This window comes from Culex pipiens, chromosome 3, assembly GCF_016801865.2.
Source record: "Culex pipiens pallens isolate TS chromosome 3, TS_CPP_V2, whole genome shotgun sequence".
Taxonomy (NCBI): domain Eukaryota; kingdom Metazoa; phylum Arthropoda; class Insecta; order Diptera; family Culicidae; genus Culex; species Culex pipiens.
Genome location: NC_068939.1, coordinates 70,731,115 through 70,753,902, shown reverse-complemented (window position 1 = coordinate 70,753,902; position 22,788 = coordinate 70,731,115). Strand labels below are relative to the sequence as shown.

The following is a 22,788-nucleotide window of genomic DNA, read 5'->3' as shown; positions in this document are numbered from 1 at the left end:
ATTGCTGATATTACTGTTTACAGCGATAAAGCTTATTTTTCTGAGTACAATGACCCTTTGTACGACCACAAAGAGTTTAAAATGGATTTTTAAATTTAATTTTGAAAAATTAACCTCGCGTTCCTTCTTGACAGAAAAGCTCCTACTTGGCAGCTTGTTCCAAGGGGACCATATTTGATCCATTGAAAAAATGTTGTCTTGTCTAATTTTTTTTTGCATTAAAATGAAAAAAAGTGATCAGAAATTGTTTTTAATCGTATTTTTATAGGGCTTTAGTACCCAATTTTAAATAAAAGTCTACATATTGACCCCTGTCCTAAGTCCAATCCTTGTGAATTTATAGCGGTTTTAAAAATAAAAATGCTGAAAAAATAGGTTTTTTGATAGTTTTTGGCAATTTCTATATGACAGATTTGATTATTCAGTCTCGAAAATAATTTCGAATGAATGCTCTAACGATTTCCCAGAAGTTTTTCTTTGACAGCTTTTTAATTTGACTCATTTTAATATTTCCGCAAGCTTAAGCGATTAATTATTTACTATCCAGGTTTCTACCACACTGAAAAAAATACACTTTTTTCAGTTATAAGCAATGCAATTATGTTTATATCTGTAAGCCCATACATCCAATTCAAATGCTGTCAAAGGCAAACTTATGGGAAATTGGACGAGCTTTCCGTTAAAAATATTTACGAGACTGAAAAACCAAGTCTGTCATTTAGAAATTTCCAAAAACCACAAAAAAACCCGTTTTTTCAACATTTTTATTTTTAAAACCGCTGTATCTTCACAAGGATTGGACTTAGGACAATGGTCAATATGGAGACTTTTATGTAAAATTGTGTATACGCTTCTTTTTTGTAATCTTGTCATTTCATCAAATTTTTGATTTTGGAGCACGCTATTCGTTTCGGCGAAAGAGTGTGTCAGTGAACAATGGTGCGAAGCGAGAGAAGGGAAAAGAGAAAAATCGTTTAACAGATCGTTCGCTGGAAGCAACAACGGCAATCCAAATTCAAAAATTGGTTCCTTTTTTTAAGTATACATATAAGTCTAGGGAGAAAAGTTTTTTAAGCAAAATTCTTTTAATGATCACAAAAACCCATGATTTCGATCCATAAATGCATGGTAGTATCAACAACTTTCAAACATATGAATTTAAAAATGTTCATAAATATTACACAACGAAGGATCTTTTTAATGGAACAGTTTTTTTATGCACTCACGATCTTGCTCACGATTGACTCACGAAGTTCTAGGAAGATTCTAGCAGAGTTCTAACAGAGCCTGATATTATTACAGCATTCAAGCAGAAATGTGCCATCGTTCTAGTAGGATTCTTAATCTCTGCTAGAATGTTCCTGGTTTTTTTTTTTTTTTTTTTTTGAAAAGGTCCAATAAACCAAATTTTTAGTTTTTGCTTTTTTAGTGTTTTTTAATACCCCTGACTCAAGGCGGTTTCAATAACACCCAAAAAGCAAAAACTGGAAATTTGGTTAATTGGGTCCTAAAATGAAGCTTAGATTGCTGATATTATTGTTTACAGCGATAAAGCTTATTTTTCTGAGTACAATGACCCTTTGTACGACCACAAAGAGTTTAAAATGAATTTTCAAATCAATTTTGAAAAATTAACCTCGCGGTCCTTCTTGACAGAAAAGCTCCTACTTGACAGCTCGTTCCAAGGGGCCCATAGTTGATCCATCGAAAAAATGTTGTCTTGTAAATTTTTTTTTTTGCATTAAAATGACAAAAAAAGTGATCACAAATGGTTTTTAATCGTGTTTTTTACCGTTGTACATAAAAATTGGCATAAGGCTTTAGTACCCAATTGGACCTTTAAAAAAAAAAATCCGGATTTCGTGACTGGGAAAGTTAAAAAAAATCCCCTTGAAATTTATTGTTATTAAATATCTGGCGCCACTGCAACAACGAAAGAAACGTCATTTGACTGTCATTCACGATTTGACAGTACAATGTCAAAAAGGAGGGGAAATTGGCATTCATTCATAATCAGCTGTTTTTTGTTGTCTGTAATTTGACCCGTTTTTCTTCGGCTTTGAAAATTGAAACTTAACCGGTTTTCACGAAAAATCTCTAAAATCTGTGTAATTTTTCTAAATTTTAAGAAAACTCCTCCAAAAGTGATGCAATTTCCCTAAAATAACTCGAAACAACTTCCCCCCTTCAATCAGCTGATTTGGTAAACAAACGATGCCAACTCAAAACAGGGTGCCTCAAAATCACGGTTTGTTTACCTCCGCTTGCGTCGTGCGCATTCTGCGTGACAGTTGGCGTAATCGCGTTTGCGTCACTTTTTTCGCACAACAACAAAGTGGTTTCACAATTTTTGCACGCACGTTTCGTGAACTAAACAACCGGTTAATTCGTGACCATGAAGGTCGAACTCCACCCCCTGACGGAGGACCCCACGTCGGCGTGGAAGGAAATCTCCAAGAGCCAGCGGGTGATTAAAATTAACGCGCGAGCACCGAACTCGGAAGTGGCCAGCAATAAGGTGCGTGTTGTTTGTATGTCGGACACGCACTCGCTGACGCACCATATCAAGTTTGAGGTCCCGGACGGGGACATTTTTATCCACGCGGGGGACTTTACCCGGTGCGGGAAGCTGGACGAGGTGGTGGACTTTAACAACTGGTTGGGTAAGTTTGAGACACGGTCCTGAAAGTGTTGTCTGGGTTCTAATTGAGTTCTTGCTCCGTAGAGAAACTTCCCCACAAGCACAAGCTGGTCATCGCCGGGAACCACGAGCTGAGCTTTGACCATACCTTTACGCATCCGTTCCAGAATGCGAGTGCGTGTTGCAAAAAGACCGGTTCGACGCTGCTCGACGAGATCCCAACGCTGGGCAACTCGAAAGAAAGTTTGGCCGAGGCGGTCAAAACGGAAAACATCCGCCAGTACCTGAGCAATTGCGTGTATCTGCAGGTGAGGCAGCATTATCTTTAGATTTTCGTTATTACATTTCGCCCCCATTCCTCAGGACGAGTGCGTCGAGCTGTACGGGCTCAAAATCTACGGCACGCCCTGGCAGCCCGAGTTCTGCAAGTGGGCGTTCAACGTGAAGCGCGGCAAAGCGTGCCTGGAAAAGTGGGAGCAAATCCCGGAGAACCTGGACATCCTGGTGACGCACACGCCTCCCGTCGGCCACGGCGATCTGTGCTGCTCGGGGGTGCGCGCCGGCTGCGTTGAGCTGCTGACGACGGTGCAGCAGCGCGTCAAGCCCCGCTATCACGTGTTTGGGCACGTGCACGAAGGATACGGCATCACGTCGGACGGTAAGATTATCTTCGTGAACGCGTCGACCTGCGACATCAACTATCTGCCCAACAACGCGCCGATCGTGTTTGACATTACGCTGCCCAAGGGACGGACCAAAGATGACGATGCTTAAGCGTGGGGGAAGGGGAGATGGAGTTTGTACAATAGTAATAAGTAGAAAGTAGTGGGTAGATTATACCATGACATGGTCTTTGAGGCAATGATTAAGCTTCGCAAATGCTTCTGTAATCTGTGATTTAACCACAGTGGAATAAATGTTTGTTTAAAACACTTGAAAATGACATGAATACAATAAGATAACACAAAGCACTCAGACAAGTTACAACGGAGACTGGAAGAGTAACATTACTAGACACTTAAATATGCTTAACCGGAGTTAAATTGTGGGAAAATATTGTTCTAATGCCTCTGTATTTCCGAAGAGGCTAAGCTTAGCCTAATTTGCGTTTGTGTTCGTTAGTTTTTATTTAAACAAAAATCTGTTTGCGGTAGCACTAATATTTTGTTACAAAAAGCAGTTAGGCGCGTTTTAAAAAAAAAGGCAAATAAATGTTTTAGTCGCTTACAAACTCTTTCTAGCTTTTTCTCACCAATACTGCCGCTCTTATCTAGTCCGTCCCATACGTAAAAACAGCAAGCCGAGAAAAACGCAAGACAAATTTGTCCCGCCCAAAAGTCTACGTGTTAGGATTTCACGAAAAAATGAAATTTCCTACGGTTCTCTGGAGTAAACTATGTAATTTTATAGGTTTTTCTGATAGTTCACATGATTTTGAATCAAACTGCAAAACTAAAAATTGGCGAAACTACATATGGGACGGCCTTGATTTGAGCGGCAGAATAATTGCCAGTTATAATCAAACTACAGGAGGAATTGTGTACTTAAAACATCTGACTCTACGAGCAATTTTAAAAAGTTCTTCTGAGCATTTTTTGCACAATATTTGAATCAAAAATAATGCAATTCCGTTTTGAAAACACTTACTTTTTACTATTTATGATAAGTTCAACTTTAAAATATTTTTGAGTTGCAAAAAAAAAACAATATCAATCAACAACAAAAACAGAATAAAACATGATTGAAAAAAAAACGCACAAAAAGTTAATCTGTAAAATTAATCAAGAAGCTGAAAATTGAAAAGGCAGAACATATAAACGGCAGAAAAATTTAAAGGCAGCAAAAACAAACGGCAGAAATGTAGATTCTGTGAATTGTGCTCCGTTCACAGAATCCTCTATGAGGTAAACACAACGCAGTAGGGCTGGCCGCTATATTTTTTGTATTTTTTTTTTCGGCTGTTCTTGGACGTTCTTCATTATTATAACCCTCTGAGAGCCAAGCTCGCCTCTAGAAACTCGCTAAAAATCTTTTGTTTCCAACAATTTTGAATCTTTAAAAAGCATTGACAAATAGAACTCTTAACTTTTAGAAAACCGTGGGTTTGATGATTTTGCGTGTTTCATGTGACCTTGCGTAATTTCAAATAAACGTATTTAATAATAATTCCATACTTCTTTTCGCATTCGCATGCGAAAGTTTGTAATTTTAACTGGTTGCAGACTGGATTTCGTCATATATGTGTGATGATTATCCAGCCCAAGTTGCGCTACGGGTTTCCTATGCTGATAGAACGTTTATATAAACACTAAGCTATTTTGAATAAATACAGTCGACTCTCTGGTTATCGCTATTTGCTATCTCAATGTTATTTCATCTATCGATGGTTTCTTCAGTCCCTTCAAACTGCATACTTCGATGCTCATCTTTTATATCCTCTCTAGCTCGAAGAATCTTTTCCTCGATGCTCCCTTGCATGTATTTCATGCAAAAGTTTCCTCCCTTTGTCATTTTTTTTTTTTTGTTTCTCCTGACTTGCATAGATATTTTTAGTTTGCTTACGTTGCCATGAGAGCAATTCTCTGAGGTTTCGGTGATCCGTTTTTTTAATTTTTTGAATTTTAAATTCAAAAATCTGTATCTTTTGAAGGAATTTTTGGATCGATTTGGTGTCTTCGGCAAAGTTGTAGGTATGGATAAGGACTACACTGAAAAAAAAGATACAAGGTAAAATTTTGTTTGTTGATTTTTAATTTCACTTTTTGTCACTAAAACTTGATATGCAAAAAAAAACAATATTTTTATTTTTTTTATTTTCTGATATGTTTTAGAGGACATCAAATTCCAACTTCCCAGAAATTTCCAGAGCGGGCAAACATTCTTTGACCGAGTTATGATCTTTTGAATCAATGCTGATTTTTTCAAAAAATCGAAATATTAGTCGCAAACATTTTTCAACTTCATTTTTCGATTTAAAATCGAATTGGCAATCAAAAAGTACTCTAGTGAAATTTTGATTAAGTGCATCTTTTTCAAGTTATAGCCATTTTTACGTATTTTTTTTTCAAATAATCGCAGTTATTTTTTTTAAATAAATGCCCATGTTTGCCCACTTTTGAAAAAAATATTTTTGAAAAGCTGAGAAAATTCTCTATATTTTGCTTTTTTGAACTTTGTTGATACGACCCTTAGTTGCTGAGATATTACCATGCAAAGGTTTTCTAAGTCTCACCCAAACAACCCACCATTTTCTAATGTCGATTTCTCAGCAACTAATGGTCCGATTTACAATGTTAAAATCTTAAACATTCGTGAAATTTTTCGATCTTTTCGAAAACAATATTTTCATTTTTTTTAAACTAAGACTAACATTTCAAAAAGGACATACATTCAATATTATTGTTTTTGCTGGGCATAAAGGCAAATGCTGGTTTTGATACGTGAAATTCACTTCGACCAGCCCTATTTAGGTATCAAAAGAATAGATATTGAGTGTTTGTCCTTGCCTAAATCCACGGGATTGAAACTTGTTTGGAAAACCTGTATATTTTTCTCCTTCAAAAAAACTTATTATTTTTCACAAATTTTCGAACAAGTCAGCAACAAATTACAAGTTTGTTATTCGAACTACACCTAAAAGTTGGTTTTGCCATTTAAAAAACCTGCTAAAGCAATGATGGAATTCGAGCGAGAAGATGGAAATCTTTGATCGCGAGCGAGCGAAGACGAGAACTTGTAATCATTTTCTCTTCTCACTCGCGCTCTTTTCCTAGCCGCTCGCGAACGCCACGTACTAGCCGTTCAATGGTAAAAAGGTGTAGCTTCAATCGTTTTGTTATTTTTTTCTATTTCGACGCCAACATTTCAAAAAGCATCATGTACAAACCATGCGTTTTGAGAAAAACGCATTTGAATGTTGAGCATATATTTTCAATTCCCATTTTAATATAAAAGCAAAATAAGATGTTCTAATGATTACAAACGATGAAAAACGTTGCTTTTATTGATAATTGATCATCCAAATTCAATAAAACATTATTTCCGTAATTTTATTTGAGAAAAACAAACATAACTTCTTTTGAATTCACCAACGTCTATATCACCCTGCTGTCATTGAGGGGGACGCTTTGTTATGATTCGTTTTTCTTCGCCGAATGTACATGGCGCTTTGTTCATGTTGCTTTTTTTTCGTCACGAGGTTCATGTAGTCTTTTGTTTGACAGGTTGACAGGGCTATATAAACAGGGACTGTTGATGGCAGAGATTTTGTTTATGTTACTTTATTTAAAATCATGATTAAACCGACTTTACTGAAGTAACTTTTGCTCATTTTTGGTGGAGAGGTAGCTTATTAGGAGTACTTTCAGAATATGCAATAACCCAGAAAGTGTCAAAATGTACATGATGCCTTTTGAAATGTTACCGTCGATTTGTTTGCGCTCGCGGGCATTTCTAGCTCGCGAGCGCTACCAAGAGCTGAAGAAGGGATCTCGCGGCGAGAACTCTAGAGAGAGAAATGTTTCTCGCGATAGTGCGAGAATCCCAACATTGGCCTAAAGTTATGACTACTTAGACAAAAAAATCAATATTTTGTAGAAAATTACTTCCAGAACCATCTCACTGTGATTCGGTGGATGGTTGTTACGAATTATCTATCCATTGTTTGACACGAACTTTGAAGACACACTAGGTTATATCCAACTAAAAGATATTAATCAAACTGTTCTAAATTGGGTTTAACCAAATGTTGTATCATTCGATAAAAATTAAGTGTATTATACTGGAAAAAAATACATTTTGGAAATTTGATGCAGTTTGGTTCAAAATCATATAAACTATCAGAAAAACCAATAAAATGTAGTACTTTGTTCTAGAAAGCCGGAGAAAATCCACTTTTTCGTGAAATTATAACACGTAGCCTTATGGGCGGGACAACTTTGACACGCGTTTTTCTCGGCTTGCTGTTTTTACATATGGGACGGACACGATTAGAGCGGCAGTATAACTATGGGATTATTTTTTTTCAAATGACGCTTTCAAATAAAAGATATTATCAATTATCTCGATAAATGCAATAACAGTTAGATGAAAAATATGATTTAATGAGAAAATTTAATCAGTTCATGAGTTTAGGGGTTAAAATCTGAAAAAAATAATATTTTACACCCAAAGAAAAAATATATATCAAATCTGCAACAATCGATTTGCTGCAGAAAATGTTACATTTTATAACATTTTTTTGCAGCAAGCTCATAGCTCATTTTTGCCCGCGTGTAAACATGTCAGCGATCTGCAGTTCTCACCAACACATATAATGCTGGCGCGTCCCCGAGCAACACTTTAAAGAGAAGTATATGTTGGTGCTCTTTCTCTCAAAATTCATGAAGCGTCCATGGCGCGTTGGTAGCGTGTCGGATCAACAACCAAGAAGTTGGTGGTTCAATCCTCGTTCTGTTAAGTTTTTTTTGTACAATACAACCAAAAAGCCGTCGGTAATGTCGATAATTGTCGGCAACGGGCAAAAATGTCATAGGGGGAGGGGGGGCAGAATGGCCCGCCTAAGTAAAATGCGCCAAAAACCATAGAAAAACATGAAAACTTATGAATTCAGTGTAGTAGGCTTATGCTTTGGGATGTTCCCTTCAATGTTATATACTTGGTTGATGAAATTTTTTAGCTTAAAACTGTTTTTGAGCCACTTTAAAAAAAAAGTTTTTTCGACTACTTTTCTAGGGTGCGGGGCAGAATGGGCCACCCTGTGGGGCAGAATGGGCCACCTTAGAAAACAAGCCATTTTGTCTAATACAACGTTGAAGGGAGATAAGAAATGACTTAAGGTACCTTTCTAACATAGTTTCCATGAAGTTAGACCACTTTAATAAAAATAGTCACTTATCAAAACAATTTTTTTTTTAAATAGTGTTAATATGTTGAAAAAGGAGACTATTTTTACAAATAATCATCAAAACAACTAAAAAATCAACTAATTTTGCATTAAACGTGATTTGTGAAGCTACCAGAAGTGAAATAATCCATTTAGCTAAAATTTCGCAACTTTTGATTAGTTTTACAAGGCAGGAAAAGGGTGGTCCATTCTGCCCCCAAGTGGATTTTAATTTAACACTTCCACCACCAAGTCTCTAAATGATTTTAAGGTTCCGTTGTTGTTTGTATACCTTGGTAGTAACATCTAGTAACGTTATAAGCATTGAGCAAACTTTTTCAAACAATCCAACTTTTCAGAAAGCTTATTTAAGAACCTCGAAATAAACAACATTTGCGTAGTTTTGTCAATAAATTTACATTTTTGCTCATAATTCGAAAAATACAATGAATTCGAACGTCGTTTTCGGTATGGTGAAGTTATTTGACGTCCTTTATAAGACCCTTGCCTTACAATTGGTCTAAATCCATTCTAAAGCCCAAAACCAAGGGTGGCCCATTCTGCCCCCCTGGTCCATTCTGCCCCCCTGGTCCATTCTGCCCCCCCTGCCCCTACCTCTATATCGCAAAAAATGCATGAGGACAGATTTCATGCAGATTCTGATATACTTTCATGCCGCCATGCATCACAATCATGCGACCGCCGGTTGGGTGTGAATATAAATATGCTATGTTTTGCATTAAAATAACTGATTTAATTTAAATGAACAAGTTCAATAATTATTAATATTAGTTATCAAAAGGGCACAGATAAATGAACTGAACAGTATTAGCATGTTCATGTCTTTAATTATACATTAGATTTTTTTTAGACAAAGTTCGTCTTAATATTAAAGTAAACGAAAAGCTCAAGGAAAATTAATTTTTCATAAATTAGCTCACTAAAACGTTCCCTACTCCAGAAACTTGTCGAAAAAATGTAAACAATTTCGACCAAATTTGAGAATAGTATCCATTAGATCTTATGGAAGTGGGTAGATATAAAGTCACTTGTTTAGACTTAGGTACTCTAGCAATATAAATAAGAAATGCACTAAGATAAAGACATAATCAATTGGCAGCTCTCTTGATATAGGAAAAAAACAAATATCACGTGCTTTATCTAGTCAACATACTCCACTGAAAGCACTTTTCAAGGCTTGCAAGTATTACAAAATGCAAAACTATTACAGGTCATGATAAAAAAAAAGATAGCAAAGCTCTACAACCACAGACATTTACTCGGTAGAATTGTATATTTAAACAACACCTAAGTTTAGCTTACACTACATAACAAAATAAGATTTGTAACAAACAAAAAAAAACACGCATCTACTCCTCAGATACAACACTCAACTCAACTCTTCGACCTTCAATACTCATAATCCGAACCGCCCTCTCCGCCTTCTGCAGCCTCGTCGACCGTATCACCAGCAACTTCCTCGTAGTCTCGCTCCAGTACGGCCAAATCCTCACGCGCCTCGCTAAACTCGCCCTCCTCCATGCCTTCCCCCACGTACCAATGGACGAACGCCCGCTTCTTGTACATCAGATCAAACTGTTGATTAACCCGCGCCCACGCGTCCGAAATGGCCGTCGTGTTCGAGAGCATGCAGACGGCCCGCTTGGGCTTGGCCAGATCTCCGCCGGGCATCACCGTCGGCGCTTGCTGGTTGATTCCGATCTTGAACCCCGTCGGGCACCAGTCCACGAAGGTGATGTGCCGTTTGGCCTTGATGCTCGTGATGGCACTGTTGATGTCCTTCGGAACGACGTCCCCGCGGTACAGCATGCAGCAGGCCATGTACTTGCCGTGCCGGGGGTCACACTTGACCATCATGTTGGCCGGCTCGAAGCAGGCGTTCGTTATCTCCGCCACGGACGAGAACTCGTGCTGGGCTTTGGATGCGGATAGGAGTGGAGCGTATGAAACCAACGGGTAGTGGACACGGGGATAGGGGACAAGGTTCGTCTGGAACTCGTTCAGATCGACGTTCATGGTTCCCTTGAAGCGCAACGAGGCCGTTACGGACGAGACAACCTGGGCGACCAGTGCGTTCAAATGGTGATAATCGGGACGACCGATCTGGAGATTCTTCGAGCAAATGTCGTAGGTGGCCTCGTTGTCCATGATGAAGCAACAGTCCGAGTTCGTCATCGTAGTGCTCGTCGAAAGCACGCAATTGTACGGCTCAACGACGGCCGTCGAGATCTTCGGCGACGGATAAACCGCAAACTCCAGCTTGCACTTCTTCCCATAATCAGCGGCCAATCGCTGCATCAACAACGAAGTAAACCCCGACCCAGTTCCTCCCCCGAACGAGTGAAACACCAAGAACCCTTGCAGTCCATCGCACTGCTCAGCCAACTTTTGGATCGTGTTGCAAACCTGATCGATGATCTGCTTCCCCACGGTGTAATGCCCACGCGCGTAGTTATTCGCCGCGTCCTCCTTACCCGTAATCATGTATTGCGGGTGGTACAGATACTTGTACGGCCCGTTTCGAAAGTCCGACACCACCGACTCCTCCAGGTCGATAAAGATGTTCCGCGGTACGACCTTGTCCGAGTCGGTGTTCAGGAAAAAGGCCGCCATGTTCTCGTCGTTCGGGACCTTTTCGCTCATCGTTCCGTCCGGCTGAATGCCGTGCTCGAGCGTAAACAGCTGCCAGCAGGCGTTCCCGATTTGGCACCCGGCCTGGCCCACGTTGATGGACATCACCTCGCGCTGTGGGCAAAGTAGGGGAAGTGCGTTGGTAAGTAACTATTGGGGAAATGTTCATAACGCTTGCTTAGGGCGTATCCGAATTATTATGACCAAATCGATTCAAAATTAAAGATCAATAAAAAATGTACGACACATTCTTCGATGTGACCGTATAATTTGTAATTTGTATAGTTTATAAAAAGTCTTCAAGTGAGTTGATTCATAATGCTCTTCAATTACGTGCAAGTAGATAAATTTTGATTCAGGTTCAAAAGCTTTAAACCTTGTTACAATTATCCTACTGCCAAAAGATAGCAAATTCTGATGCAAGAAAATGTTGAAACTTCATCATCCCGGGCTGAGATTCGAACTCACGTCCTCTGGATTGAAAATCGAGCACGCCGCTAGTCGAAACCCATCCCCTACCGGTCAGGATTCCCAGTGAGTATTTTTAATATTTGAAGGTAATCTGACTTACCTTCTGACTTGAGTTGTGTAATGAATGCTATAGAACAATTTTCATGAATTTCGTCAAAACTTGTTATAATTTTTATGATTCAATAAAATATTATCATAATAAAAAATATATTAGTAGGCAGTGCCCATCATGTGAAAGGTAATTCAATTAAGAAATTTTTGAGAAAGGCACTATTTATTTCAGGAAATTGGGCAAAATTGATTTTTTTATGGAAATTTTTTAGAAAACTGTTTTCTACTACAATGTGATTGATTCTAAAATGTTTTAAAATGTAATGGTGTAATGAGGCAGAGGATTGAAATAGTAGTTTATGCAACAAGTTGCAAAAAGAGGATTTTTTCAGCACGAGTCGTACATTTATCCAACGAGGTTTACCGAGTTGGATTAATACGAAGAGTGCTGAAAAAACAAGTTTTGCAACGAGTTACATACAACATTTTTTGCAATTCCGAAAAACACCCATTGAGTGAAATTTTAAGTTAAATTTTCATGTATTTTGTCAATAAATCGTTTAAATCAAAAAAATGTTGAAAAGTGTTACTTTTCGAAACAAGTGCTGAAATGTTCAACTTTTCAGCACCCATTTCAGTGCTGAAAAGTAGAACTTTTCAGCATTTATTTTGAAAAGTGTTGCTATTCGATTCTGTTATTTTTGGTACAGAAAAGTAGGCTATTTCGTCGTTCAAGAATGACAGGAAAAGTAAGTAGTTTCACGAGGGAATTGCAAAAAAATAATTTTCGGACCCTATTGGGTAATAAACAGCTTATTAAATAAATAATCTATGCTTTGCATTGTTCAATGCTCAAATTTGTATCCGGGCAATGAGTTGCTGTATTTTCATGACAAATTGTACAAAGAAAAGATTTACTTTCGGTCGTATCGGAGCTTCCAGCATGGATTTTGGGGTAATTTCAAAGAAAGCTAGAAATCTGGTAAATTTGGTTCGAATTTGTTTTAATGGAGGTCAAATATTTGTTAAATATAGTTGGGTAGAGTCCCCAAGGCATACTCATAAGAAATTTGATAATAGTGAAGAAGTGATATCAACATTAATGCTCCGATTTTCTGTGATTTTTTTAAACAAATATCCCATAAAATCAAAAAAATAATCTTCAAAAACAAAGTTGCTCTAGACCCCCCAACGAAATATTTCGGTATACCCCGCAAAATATCGGGAAAGAGCCCTTCTTTCACGGTGCCAAGTATCAGACATACCGAATTTTTTATCTTTGAGGTCTCGAAAAAATACACCGTGACCATACTCTTGTTGATGTGAGTCGTTAGTAACTCCAAAATTCCGAATTTTGACCAAAAAAAAAAAATCAATGACCATTTTTGTTTGAGAACTGCGAATTTCGAAAACCTTTGCGGAATGAGTGCTATGAAACCCTAAAACTTTTGCTTTTCAAAATATTCGTAGAATTTAAATCATATATTCGGAACACCCACAAAATTGGAAAACTTTTGTATTTTTTTTATCTATGCATCCCACTGACACTTTTAACATCTGTAAGAAAAAAGTATTCCAAAAATTGTGGTTTTTAAGTGTTCTCTTTTATTTTCATGTCTGGAGTTTTTTTTTAAGAGGTCCAAAAATCCTAATTATAATGTTTTGCTGTTTGGGTGTTTTCGAATCCCCTTGACTCAAAGCGGTTTCAAAAGCAAAAAAAAAGAAATTTTTGTTTACAGGACCTTCGAAACAACTCTAGTTTTTTCATAAAGATTAAAGTATGCAGTCAATCGGAAGATTACGATCTATAAACTATTCCAAACTTTGGTACTGACTTTAACTTAACAGACAGAGTAAAAATTTCTTGATGCAAAAAAAAAAACATTTATCTCATGACAAAATATTTTATATAAAAATTCTTGAGAAACATGAGCAAAAAGACGATAAGCAATTTGATAGCTCGAATTGTTCTGCTAATCGTTCCCAGTTTGCTCGGAATTTGCAAAACAATTCTAGCTGGCAAAATGCTTATGTGCCTTTTCAAATGTTGCTCTAGAAGTGGTCACATACTATTAAATTTCCATATGATAATCCAATTGTAGCCTCAATGCATGATTGTTGACAGGAAAATTGGCATTGTTCTTCTATTCCACCATATTGTAAATTTCGAGCAAGCTGTACAATATTTTATTTTGAAACACTCACCATTTTTGTAGAATACTAGAACTTGACCAACAACAAAAAAGTACAATTACAAAATTTGATAATGACTACAGTCAGCAGTCACGGAATCGAAATGGATCTTTAGGATACAATTTTACTTAAAATCGCCAAACGTGCGAAACGTTCACGAATGCGAGAGAAAAAATCCAAGTGCCTATGGATTTGTACATGGAATACGCCTTTGTTATAAGTTGAGAGCAACGCTGGTTCGATGACAGTCGGCTTCAAATTAAATTTAAACCGTTGGTAATATCAAGACGTTTGCTGGTCATGTCATAGGGTCATCAACTCATCAACTATTATTACAATATCCACTTATCCATATCACACTTTGGAATTATTAGCCAGATTTTCATTTTTTTTTTCAGGAAACTCACTTCTACAGATTGTAAATTATTTACGAATTCTTGTAATATAATTTGTTTCAATTAGTTCGGCTAAAAAAAGATTTGCAAAAGTTTTTAATAGTTTTTAACTTTAACTTCTCTTCCACGCTCAGTAATGCAAGCCATTCGTTTGCATGGAATTCGTAATTATCAATGTGACAGTTAAGAATTTTTCATGGAAAATTAAGACAGTTACAACTTTTCTCCAAGTTTTTGGCAAACCAAAAAAAAAAAAATTATTTACTTTCTAACTATTTTTTAGTATTGATCCTATAAGATTGAAAAGTACGTCTTTCCTTTTTTATGAATTAGATTTATCCAAATGTCAATAGAAATATTTTTTTTAATAATTCAGGAATTATGTTTTTAACTTAAAAATACATTTTCAAATGTGATATGTAAGCAAAACTAATATAAACAAAAATGCTATAAATATTTTTTAATACAGAAAACTCTAATTTTTTGTGTCTCTCGGACTACTTCCGGAAAGGCCATTTTCTGCGTTTAAAGTTAAGTGTTTAAAATAAAACTTTGATATAATCCAATTAGATAATGTTTGACTCATTTTAATTTTGTATATCACAAAAGGATATTAAAAATAGGTTTCTTAATTATATTTTCAAAATAGTCTTTCAAAAACAGGTGGACAAAAATATTTAAACATCAAAATACCAATGGAAAAAAGTAAAATCTAGTGAAAACGATTGCGAATGTTTTATGTTTTTATTTTCGTAAAAATTGCATCGTTTGTCTTTTCAGGAAATAAAACTTTAGTAAGAGACCTACCAAATAAATTTCAAGATATCTGGAGCTTTTTTTTTGAAAAGGTCCAATAAACCAAATTTCCAGTTTTTGCTTTTTGGGTGTTTTTGTAACCGCCTTGAGTCAGGGGTATTAAAAATCATTCAAAAAGCAATAACTGGAAATTTTGTTTATTAGACCTTTTCAAGAAAACTCCAGATATGAAGCATTGAATAATAACGGCTAATCCAAAGTGAAACTCTATTGATCCTCTGAATACCGATTGTTTGTCCTAATTGTCTAGACTTTTTGGGTTGGTACCACACTGCTTTGTTCCGATCAATACATAACTGCGCCATCCTCCTGCCTAGCACATCAGGACGGCCGTTAAAAAGTTCGTCACTGTTTTATATTTAAGTAATTTGTTGTAATAGTCATAATTTATTAAATTTGGTGTATATTACGTATTTACCAATTGGAGAATATCAAAAGTAACAAGTTTTAAACAAAATACCAAAATGGTATGTATAAGAGCTTGCTACACCAAGCCACACAAAATGGTGGAATCTTTCATTGTCCTTTTCAACTTCCCAAAACCTTACAGCGCGAGGTGATCTCCGTCCATGTTGGCCAAGCCGGGTGCCAAATCGGCAACTCCTGCTGGCCGCTGTTCTCGCTGGAGCATGGCGTGCTTGCGGATGGGACGTTGAACCCGGACCTGAAGGTCGACGAAAATATGACCACGTTTTTCCACGACACCATGTCCGGGCGGGTCGTCCCGCGGAACATTTTCATCGATTTGGAGGACTCGGTCATCAACGAGATCCGGACGGGGACGTACCGCAGTCTATACCACCCACAGTACATGATCACGGGGAAGGAGGACGCGGCGAATAACTACGCGCGTGGGCATTACACCGTTGGCCGGCAGATCATCGAGCAGGTATCGACGGCGATCCGGAAGCAGTCGGAGCAGTGCGATGGGTTGCAGGGATTTTTGGTGTTTCGTTCGTTTGGGGGAGGCACCGGGTCGGGGTTTACGTCGCTGTTGATGCAGCAGATCGCGATGGATTACGGGAAGAAGTGCAAGCTTGAGTTTGCGGTTTATCCTGCACCAAGGATTTCGACGGCCGTTGTGGAACCGTACAACAGCGTACTGACCACGCACACCACGATGGAGTCATCCGACTGTTGCTTCATGATCGACAACGAAGCCACGTACGACATTTGCACGAAGAATCTTCAGATCGGTCGTCCCGATTATCACCACTTGAACGCGCTGGTCGCTCAGGTGGTCTCGTCCGTAACGGCCTCGCTTCGCTTCAAAGGAACCATGAACGTCGATCTGAATGAGTTCCAGACCAACCTGGTCCCCTATCCCCGTGTCCATTTTCCGCTGGTTTCGTACGCTCCACTCCTATCCGCATCCAAGGCCCAGCACGAGTTCTCGTCCGTTTCGGAGATCACCCACGCCGCCTTCAGCCAGGAGAACACCCTGGTCAAGTGTGACCCCCGCACCGGCAAGTACATGGCCTGTTGTCTGCTGTACCGTGGTGACGTCGTTCCGAAGGACATCAACAGTGCCGTCAGCGCCATCAAGGCCAAGCGCCACATCACCTTCGTTGAGTGGTGTCCAACCGGGTTCAAGATCGGCATCAACCAACAGGCGCCGTCCATCATGCCCGGCGGAGATTTGGCCAAGCCCAAGCGAGCCGTCTGCATGCTGTCCAACTCGACGGCCATTTCGGGGGCTTGGGAGCGCTTGAACCAAAAGTTTGACCTCATGTACCGGAAGCGGGCGTTCGTCCATTGGTACGTGGGAGAAGGTATGGAGGAGGGCGAGTTCAGCGAGGCACGCGAAGATTTGGCCGCACTGGAGCGGGACTACGAGGAGGTCGCGACTGATACGGCTGGCGATGAGTACGGAGAAGGTGATGACGAATATTGAATGTTTTAAGGTTTTTAACGGATGTGTTTTTCAATTGTTTAATAAACTAGTATTTTGAGTAAGTTTTGACTATATGCATCTTTGAGTTAATTCAAATGCTTGATATCAACAATCACAATCATCTGGGTTGAATTGGGACAAATTATAAGATTGGCAGCTGTTTTAATCATGTTCTTTATACATTTTTTAATTGGTTTTATTTATGACAGAAAACATAACAGCAAATTGATTTTGTGCAAACATGTCAAATAGTTCGATTTTTATGATAACTTTTATGCTATGCTACTACTTTAACGTAATTGCAATATGGTAAGATTTTTTCAGCACGTATCGTAAATCGCAATGCACCTACCTAAAACGCCAATCTTTTTTTTTCAATTGAAGCGCTTCCCTAACACAGACGTGTTTTTCAAGTACCTAGCAGCATTAAATTTCAAATACTACTAAAGATTTTCTTAAGCCCTCCAGATGATAATGATCTTTTTTGTTTCTTTTGTGCAACAGTAAACTTTTTTCAAGAAGTCATATTACTTTTTTTGGTTTACTGTTTCTTCGACTGTTCTGCTCTTGCTTCGGCGAAAGGCGTCCACCTTTTGTATCATTTTTGTCAAATTCAGCTTGGGCATTTGTGTACTGGTTGCCTTTATCAGGTGCCTATGTGTCTTGTCAACAGGGATGCTTGATACTAAAATTTGGCTGTGTTTCGTAGACATTTGAGCTCGAGCCAGACTTTTTTCAAGGTGCACAGACTTTTGAAGTTTGAATGTTGTAAAAATATTGAGCCGAACTTATTTCAGAAGACTTCAAAATGCATATAAATGCCATTTCTGATGGTTTTCCAGTCGATCTGGCTCGAGATCGAGCCGGAATCGAGTCGAGGCTCGAGCCAAAATTCTCAGTGGGTTGTAGCTTCGAGTGGCCGAAGATGTTTCGACGCGGCAGGTCGGCATTTGGGTGGCACAGGATCGAAAAAATAGTAATTAACTTAGAAAAAAAACTCCGAATTTTCCTTTATTTCACTGTCAAAACAAACGGTATGACGTCACTCTTTGTTTCTGATGTAGCAGTACACTTATAAAATATAAAACTGTCATCTCACCTGCTTTTTGATCTAGTAGACTGCGCTTATTGGAATGCTGTTATCCTGTCACAAGGTACCAGGCACTCCCAAGTTGAGTATCGAAAAGTGGTATGTTGTATACATTCTAGGTACATGAAGTTCACGTCGGTGTTAGGGAAGGACACTTTTTCACCCACTTGGCACCAGGGATTGTCATCATTTCGGAACAAGAAAAGAAAACAAACGGGGTTTGCTTTTACGATAGTATTTGTCTATTAATAAAAAAGAATAATTAAATTAACCAATTTTGTCATAGGGGTGGCGGCCTGGGTTGGGCCTTCCGAATTCGAACCAAAATGTTAGAAAAAAGTTTGTTATAGATTTGTTTTTTTACGCCTGGTTTGCACACCTGACTTGCGCAACAATGCTGTTTAGGTTTCGTTTATTTTGTTTATTTATTTATTTCCCTCAGTTTGATAAGCACGGGGCGTTGACGATTAGAGAAAAAAATGGATCCTTTCAAGCATAAATAGGTTGTAATAGGGTGTTGATTTGTTTTGTTTCACGCGCACAAACGACTCATTTGACGCTAACAATACTATATTTTATTGTTGTTGTTGTTTTTTTTGCTTCTTTTAACAACAGAGTATTCAAGCTAATGCTGTTACACAATTTACACTTTTCGAAATTTATGTTTTTTTCTCTGTTCTCTACTTTTTTCTGTCGGTTAAATGAAAAATTTAGTCTATTTCTTAATGCGCTCGATGAGTGCTTTCCAATCCTGTAACAGGGTTTTGTTGAACAATGGGATTTGTTTGTTGTTTGGTTCGTTGAAAAGTGTAAATAACAAGGCATTTTGGAACAACGGCACACTCTTGCGCGTGCCCGTTGTTGCTGAGCGTGGACCACTGATTTGTCGGCAAATGCTCAACAGTTAGTAATGCGTACATTACCAGAAGAGCCCCCTCCACAAAACAGAAAACGAAACGTAAAATTCAAGCCAGATATTACTACAATTACAATACACGCGACGGGGCGGGAAAAATGCGTAACAATACACTATTATAAAACAGTCGATTTTGCACCATTTCAAAATACTCTTTCTCGTTCGTGTTACATTCTGGGTTTGTTGTGTGTTTTGCGCTCGACGCGGATTTAAAGGAGACACAAAAAAAGACGGAAAAAAATGCTAAAACGAAATCTCTGATGCAGTATGATTTAGATCTCAAACCTTTTTGCGTAAATATATACGTGTTTTTTGTTTTTCTCTCCCCATTTCCCCAACTACTATAAACACTTGCGCCACTTTTCCAGTTTCGAAACAATTCCACCTGTGGGAAAAATCAGTTCGTTTTTTGTTTTCTATTTCTCACCTCGCTTCGCTTCGCACAAAACCGCGTTGAATTAGTCACATTGATAATATGGTAGCTTTTAATATGTTTGGGTGAAATATTTGTTTTTAAATACAGAGAAAAAAAGTGAAATGTAGAAGAAAAAACGAAACAAAAAAAAACCTCATCACTACCGCAATCTTATATCTCTCAGAAGTGTTTTAAACTACAGCTTGTTCTCGACGCTCCAAGTTCTATTGGGTTGGTTGGTTCCGGGAAGTCGCGGAGTCAACTCCGGCCAGATTGTAGTTTCTCTGCGGGTGAGTGTGTGTTGTGGGTGTGTGTGCGAGAGAGCGCGCGCGCTTTTTTTTTCTGCTGTCTTAGTAGTACATCATTGATCTTAGTTGTGTGGTTGTTGCTGCTGCTGTTGCTGTTGTTCTAGGTGTAATGAGCGATTTAGTACTCTTCTTCCTCCGCTGCTGCATCATCCGGAGGGGCGAAACCGTCCTGTGAAAGAAGTGGGGAAGCAAGTGTGAATTTTTTAAAGATCGTCAAAATAAATTTTCACGGAAAAGTTTGTCAACTCAAATTTAACACGACCTTGCTGTGTTAAACTAATCGGTTAGTTTTGTGTTAGAGTGTTTGTGAAATAGAAAGAAAAACAGAAGTGATAGTTTTAGAAAGTTTTCTACGCCGATTTTGTGCTTTGTTATATCTTGTCAGCAAAACCCTCTTGCCGCACCAACTTAGTCCGTGTCTTGGAACGTTTCAACATTTTCACCAATCCAAAGTAGACACGATTTTCAGTGTGAATATGGAACCACTTTAGTGTATCCCATCTTAACTCCTTTCACCATTTCTAGTTCTTTAACACTTATTTCAATGTCGTCGGCATAAGCAGCTGAATTAACTTGTCAAAAAATAAAAATGTTTATTTTTTACAGCTCTAAAAGGCGTGATTACGAGATAAAATTTTGGTGTCTTCAACAAAGTTGCTTGGATTGGCAAGTCCAACAACTTTCCCAAAAATATTACTGAAAAGTTTGATTTTTAAAATCACTCTAATAGTGAACCACCCTAATTCTGAACCAAACCAAAAGTTGCCCCTTCTCATTTGCAACAACTTTTCTAAAGACACCAAAGCTCCAAAACTGCACAATTTTATGAAAAATCCATTTTCCGCTTAATTTTGCGATCTGGACCAATGCACAGTGGTTACCCTAGTCATATTGTTAAACAGATTTCGGTAGATTTTCTTGAAATAATTCGAACTGTCAAAAATCCACCAAAGCATCTACCACATTGATCATACAAAAAAAAAAAAAACTGTGGTAGAAAAGTATCCACCGCGATTAATTTTCGACGCCAACGAATTATTTCAAGAAAATCTACCGCGGTGGATTAAAATCCGTTTAACAATACCGTAAAACGGGGTGACTTTGATAGCCAGGGTGACTTTGATAGGTTTGCGATTTTTCCGCAAAATGAAAAGTACAATTAAAATACGTACGGAATGGTTTAGAATCATACTGACCGTGGTAGAGAAGTGTTTAAAGTACCTCAAGAAGAACTTTTCATAAAATTTTGACAAGTTTAAAAAGTTAGTTAACTATAGTTAAGAAAATGAGCATGAGCATGAGCATGAGCATGAGAGACCACCCATGGTTGTCCTTCTCCGTTGCTGAACAGGACCGTAATATCCTATCAATTCAACGATCATACGCTTCAACGATCTAATGGTGTTTCCCTTATCAACAGCATGTATGAATGCGCTGAAAAGATAAAACATCAAGATCATCAAAACTAGATCTGGAACAAATAGGTAACAGTCATTGGCCACCAACGGCGCCCGCCATGTCAGTTTGTAGATCTCGGGGGAATTGGGACGGGAATGTTAGTTAGCACAGGCTGCTACCAAGGGTGGGTTCTATACGATATCCACACCCCCGCGTGTGCCGGAAAACTACTTCTACTTGGGATTGTGTTAGTGGGAAAGGGTAATGGCCAGGATTCAACATAGAGGATGATGATGTGACCCAATAATCAATAAATTTTGTTTAATAGGGTGGTTATTATTCTCAAGGCAAACAATCGGATGCTGCGGATGAGACTATTCCCGTTTATTTGCTGTTGAGTTTAGCATAAATGATTCAATCTTAGACAGACGGCTGTGGAAAGAGAGAATCAAAATTATGTGTAATTAAAAAGTGAAATATTATACTCAGCGTAACATATTTACGTAGAGTTGACCTGAGACTAATTATACTTTTAAATTATTATAAGATGAGCGACGAATTAATTAATCTATGATGAGTTTTGATGTTATCTGAAGGACTTGAACAATAGTGTTGAAACAAATTTGTCTCCTTGCTTTAAGAGCTAAATGCTAAAAGGTAATTTCGCGGGAAACGAATGGTCGAATATAATTTATATTTTGCTAACGCAATTAAGCGTGTCTTTCGATAAACGATTCTTTAGAAATGAGTTTTTCAACGTGAACCGCCGTTATTATTTGTATTTAGTGAATAAAGTTTAAATTATCTAAAACGTTCATTCTTAGACAGCCGGCTGTGGAAAGATTGAACCTGACTAACTGGAAATAGGTAAAAAGCAAAACCTAGACAGACGGACGACCTTGTACGCGTATTTTTTCGAAAATCACAGTTATCTTGTCCTGTAACCAAGTTATTAGTTAACATTATACACACTCATTCATTGACTCACACAACCATTCACACAAAAAACTAACTAATTGTAATTAATGTTCAAGAGTCTTAAATTTTTGCCAAGTGTTAGGTTACAAATAAGGCGACATGGGTAAAAATGCAAAAAAAAAAATAGTTTGAAATCCTCTTTTATCATTTGCTTTTCATATCTTTTCTTATTGAAAAGCCAATTCTAGAAATAAATTGAAAGTAACAAAAGAACAACCCTGTCCAATTCCATTCACACTTCACACACATACAAGAATATTCCAATTGGAATTCGCTCACCCGGTTGCTTTGCAGTATTTTGGGATCACCATCAGCACACAAGTAGCCCGTTTCTCACACAACCCAAACTGAAAACAGTGCCGACGCCGCTGCAGTCGCTCTCTCACTCTTAAACACTGAAAGCACACTTTTACATCGCGTTCTCACGGCCAAATCTGTCGAAGCGGTCGAGTCATCGTCAGACCAACACTACCGCATCTCGTCGGTCACGCAAACACATTTCTGCTTCTCTTTCTGCTCCACACTACTAACTGTACTAATCGCCTCACTTCTTTCTTCCAAGAAAAAATCACCGCCGACCGCAAGAATTCAAATTGCGCTTTAAACACTAAAACGAGGCCGCAATCAAGAACTGCATTTTTTCCTTTTCTTATTATTTTTTCGAAATGCACACTCAAAAACGCAAA

General features: G+C 38.1%; 4 protein-coding genes across 11 annotated transcripts in view; 2 read left to right on the top strand and 2 right to left on the bottom strand.

The window, feature by feature from the left end:
• The first annotated feature begins 1,985 nt into the window (after positions 1 to 1,985).
• LOC120419995 (UPF0046 protein C25E10.12) lies at positions 1,986 to 9,924 on the top strand. Its single transcript, XM_039582884.2, has 3 exons — positions 1,986 to 2,663; positions 2,726 to 2,949; positions 3,005 to 9,924. The coding sequence occupies exons 1-3, from the start codon at positions 2,396 to 2,398 to the stop codon at positions 3,413 to 3,415; spliced, it is 903 nt and encodes a 300-aa protein (XP_039438818.1). The 5' UTR covers positions 1,986 to 2,395; the 3' UTR covers positions 3,416 to 9,924.
• LOC120419983 (tubulin alpha-8 chain-like) lies at positions 9,797 to 14,100 on the bottom strand. The gene is made up of 2 exons (XM_039582861.2): positions 13,905 to 14,100; positions 9,797 to 11,291 (listed from the first exon to the last, which is right to left on the bottom strand). Exons 1-2 carry the CDS (start codon positions 13,905 to 13,907, stop codon positions 9,936 to 9,938), a joined length of 1,359 nt encoding a protein of 452 aa, XP_039438795.1. The 5' UTR covers positions 13,908 to 14,100; the 3' UTR covers positions 9,797 to 9,935.
• A 1,276-nt stretch (positions 14,101 to 15,376) lies between these two features.
• Positions 15,377 to 17,069, top strand: LOC120419960 (tubulin alpha-8 chain-like). Its single transcript, XM_039582821.2, has 2 exons — positions 15,377 to 15,570; positions 15,654 to 17,069. The coding sequence occupies exons 1-2, from the start codon at positions 15,568 to 15,570 to the stop codon at positions 16,995 to 16,997; spliced, it is 1,347 nt and encodes a 448-aa protein (XP_039438755.1). The 5' UTR covers positions 15,377 to 15,567; the 3' UTR covers positions 16,998 to 17,069.
• Positions 17,070 to 18,306: 1,237 nt separating this feature from the next.
• Positions 18,307 to 22,788, bottom strand: part of LOC120419961 (microtubule-associated protein RP/EB family member 1) — a 46,150-nt gene continuing 41,668 nt past the window's right edge. For all 8 annotated transcript variants that reach the window (XM_039582822.2, XM_039582827.2, XM_039582826.2 and 5 more), the window contains exon 6: positions 18,307 to 19,895. In XM_039582822.2, the coding sequence (XP_039438756.1) occupies positions 19,845 to 19,895 (51 nt within the window). In that variant the 3' untranslated portion in view covers positions 18,307 to 19,844. The remainder of the gene's footprint in view (positions 19,896 to 22,788) is intronic.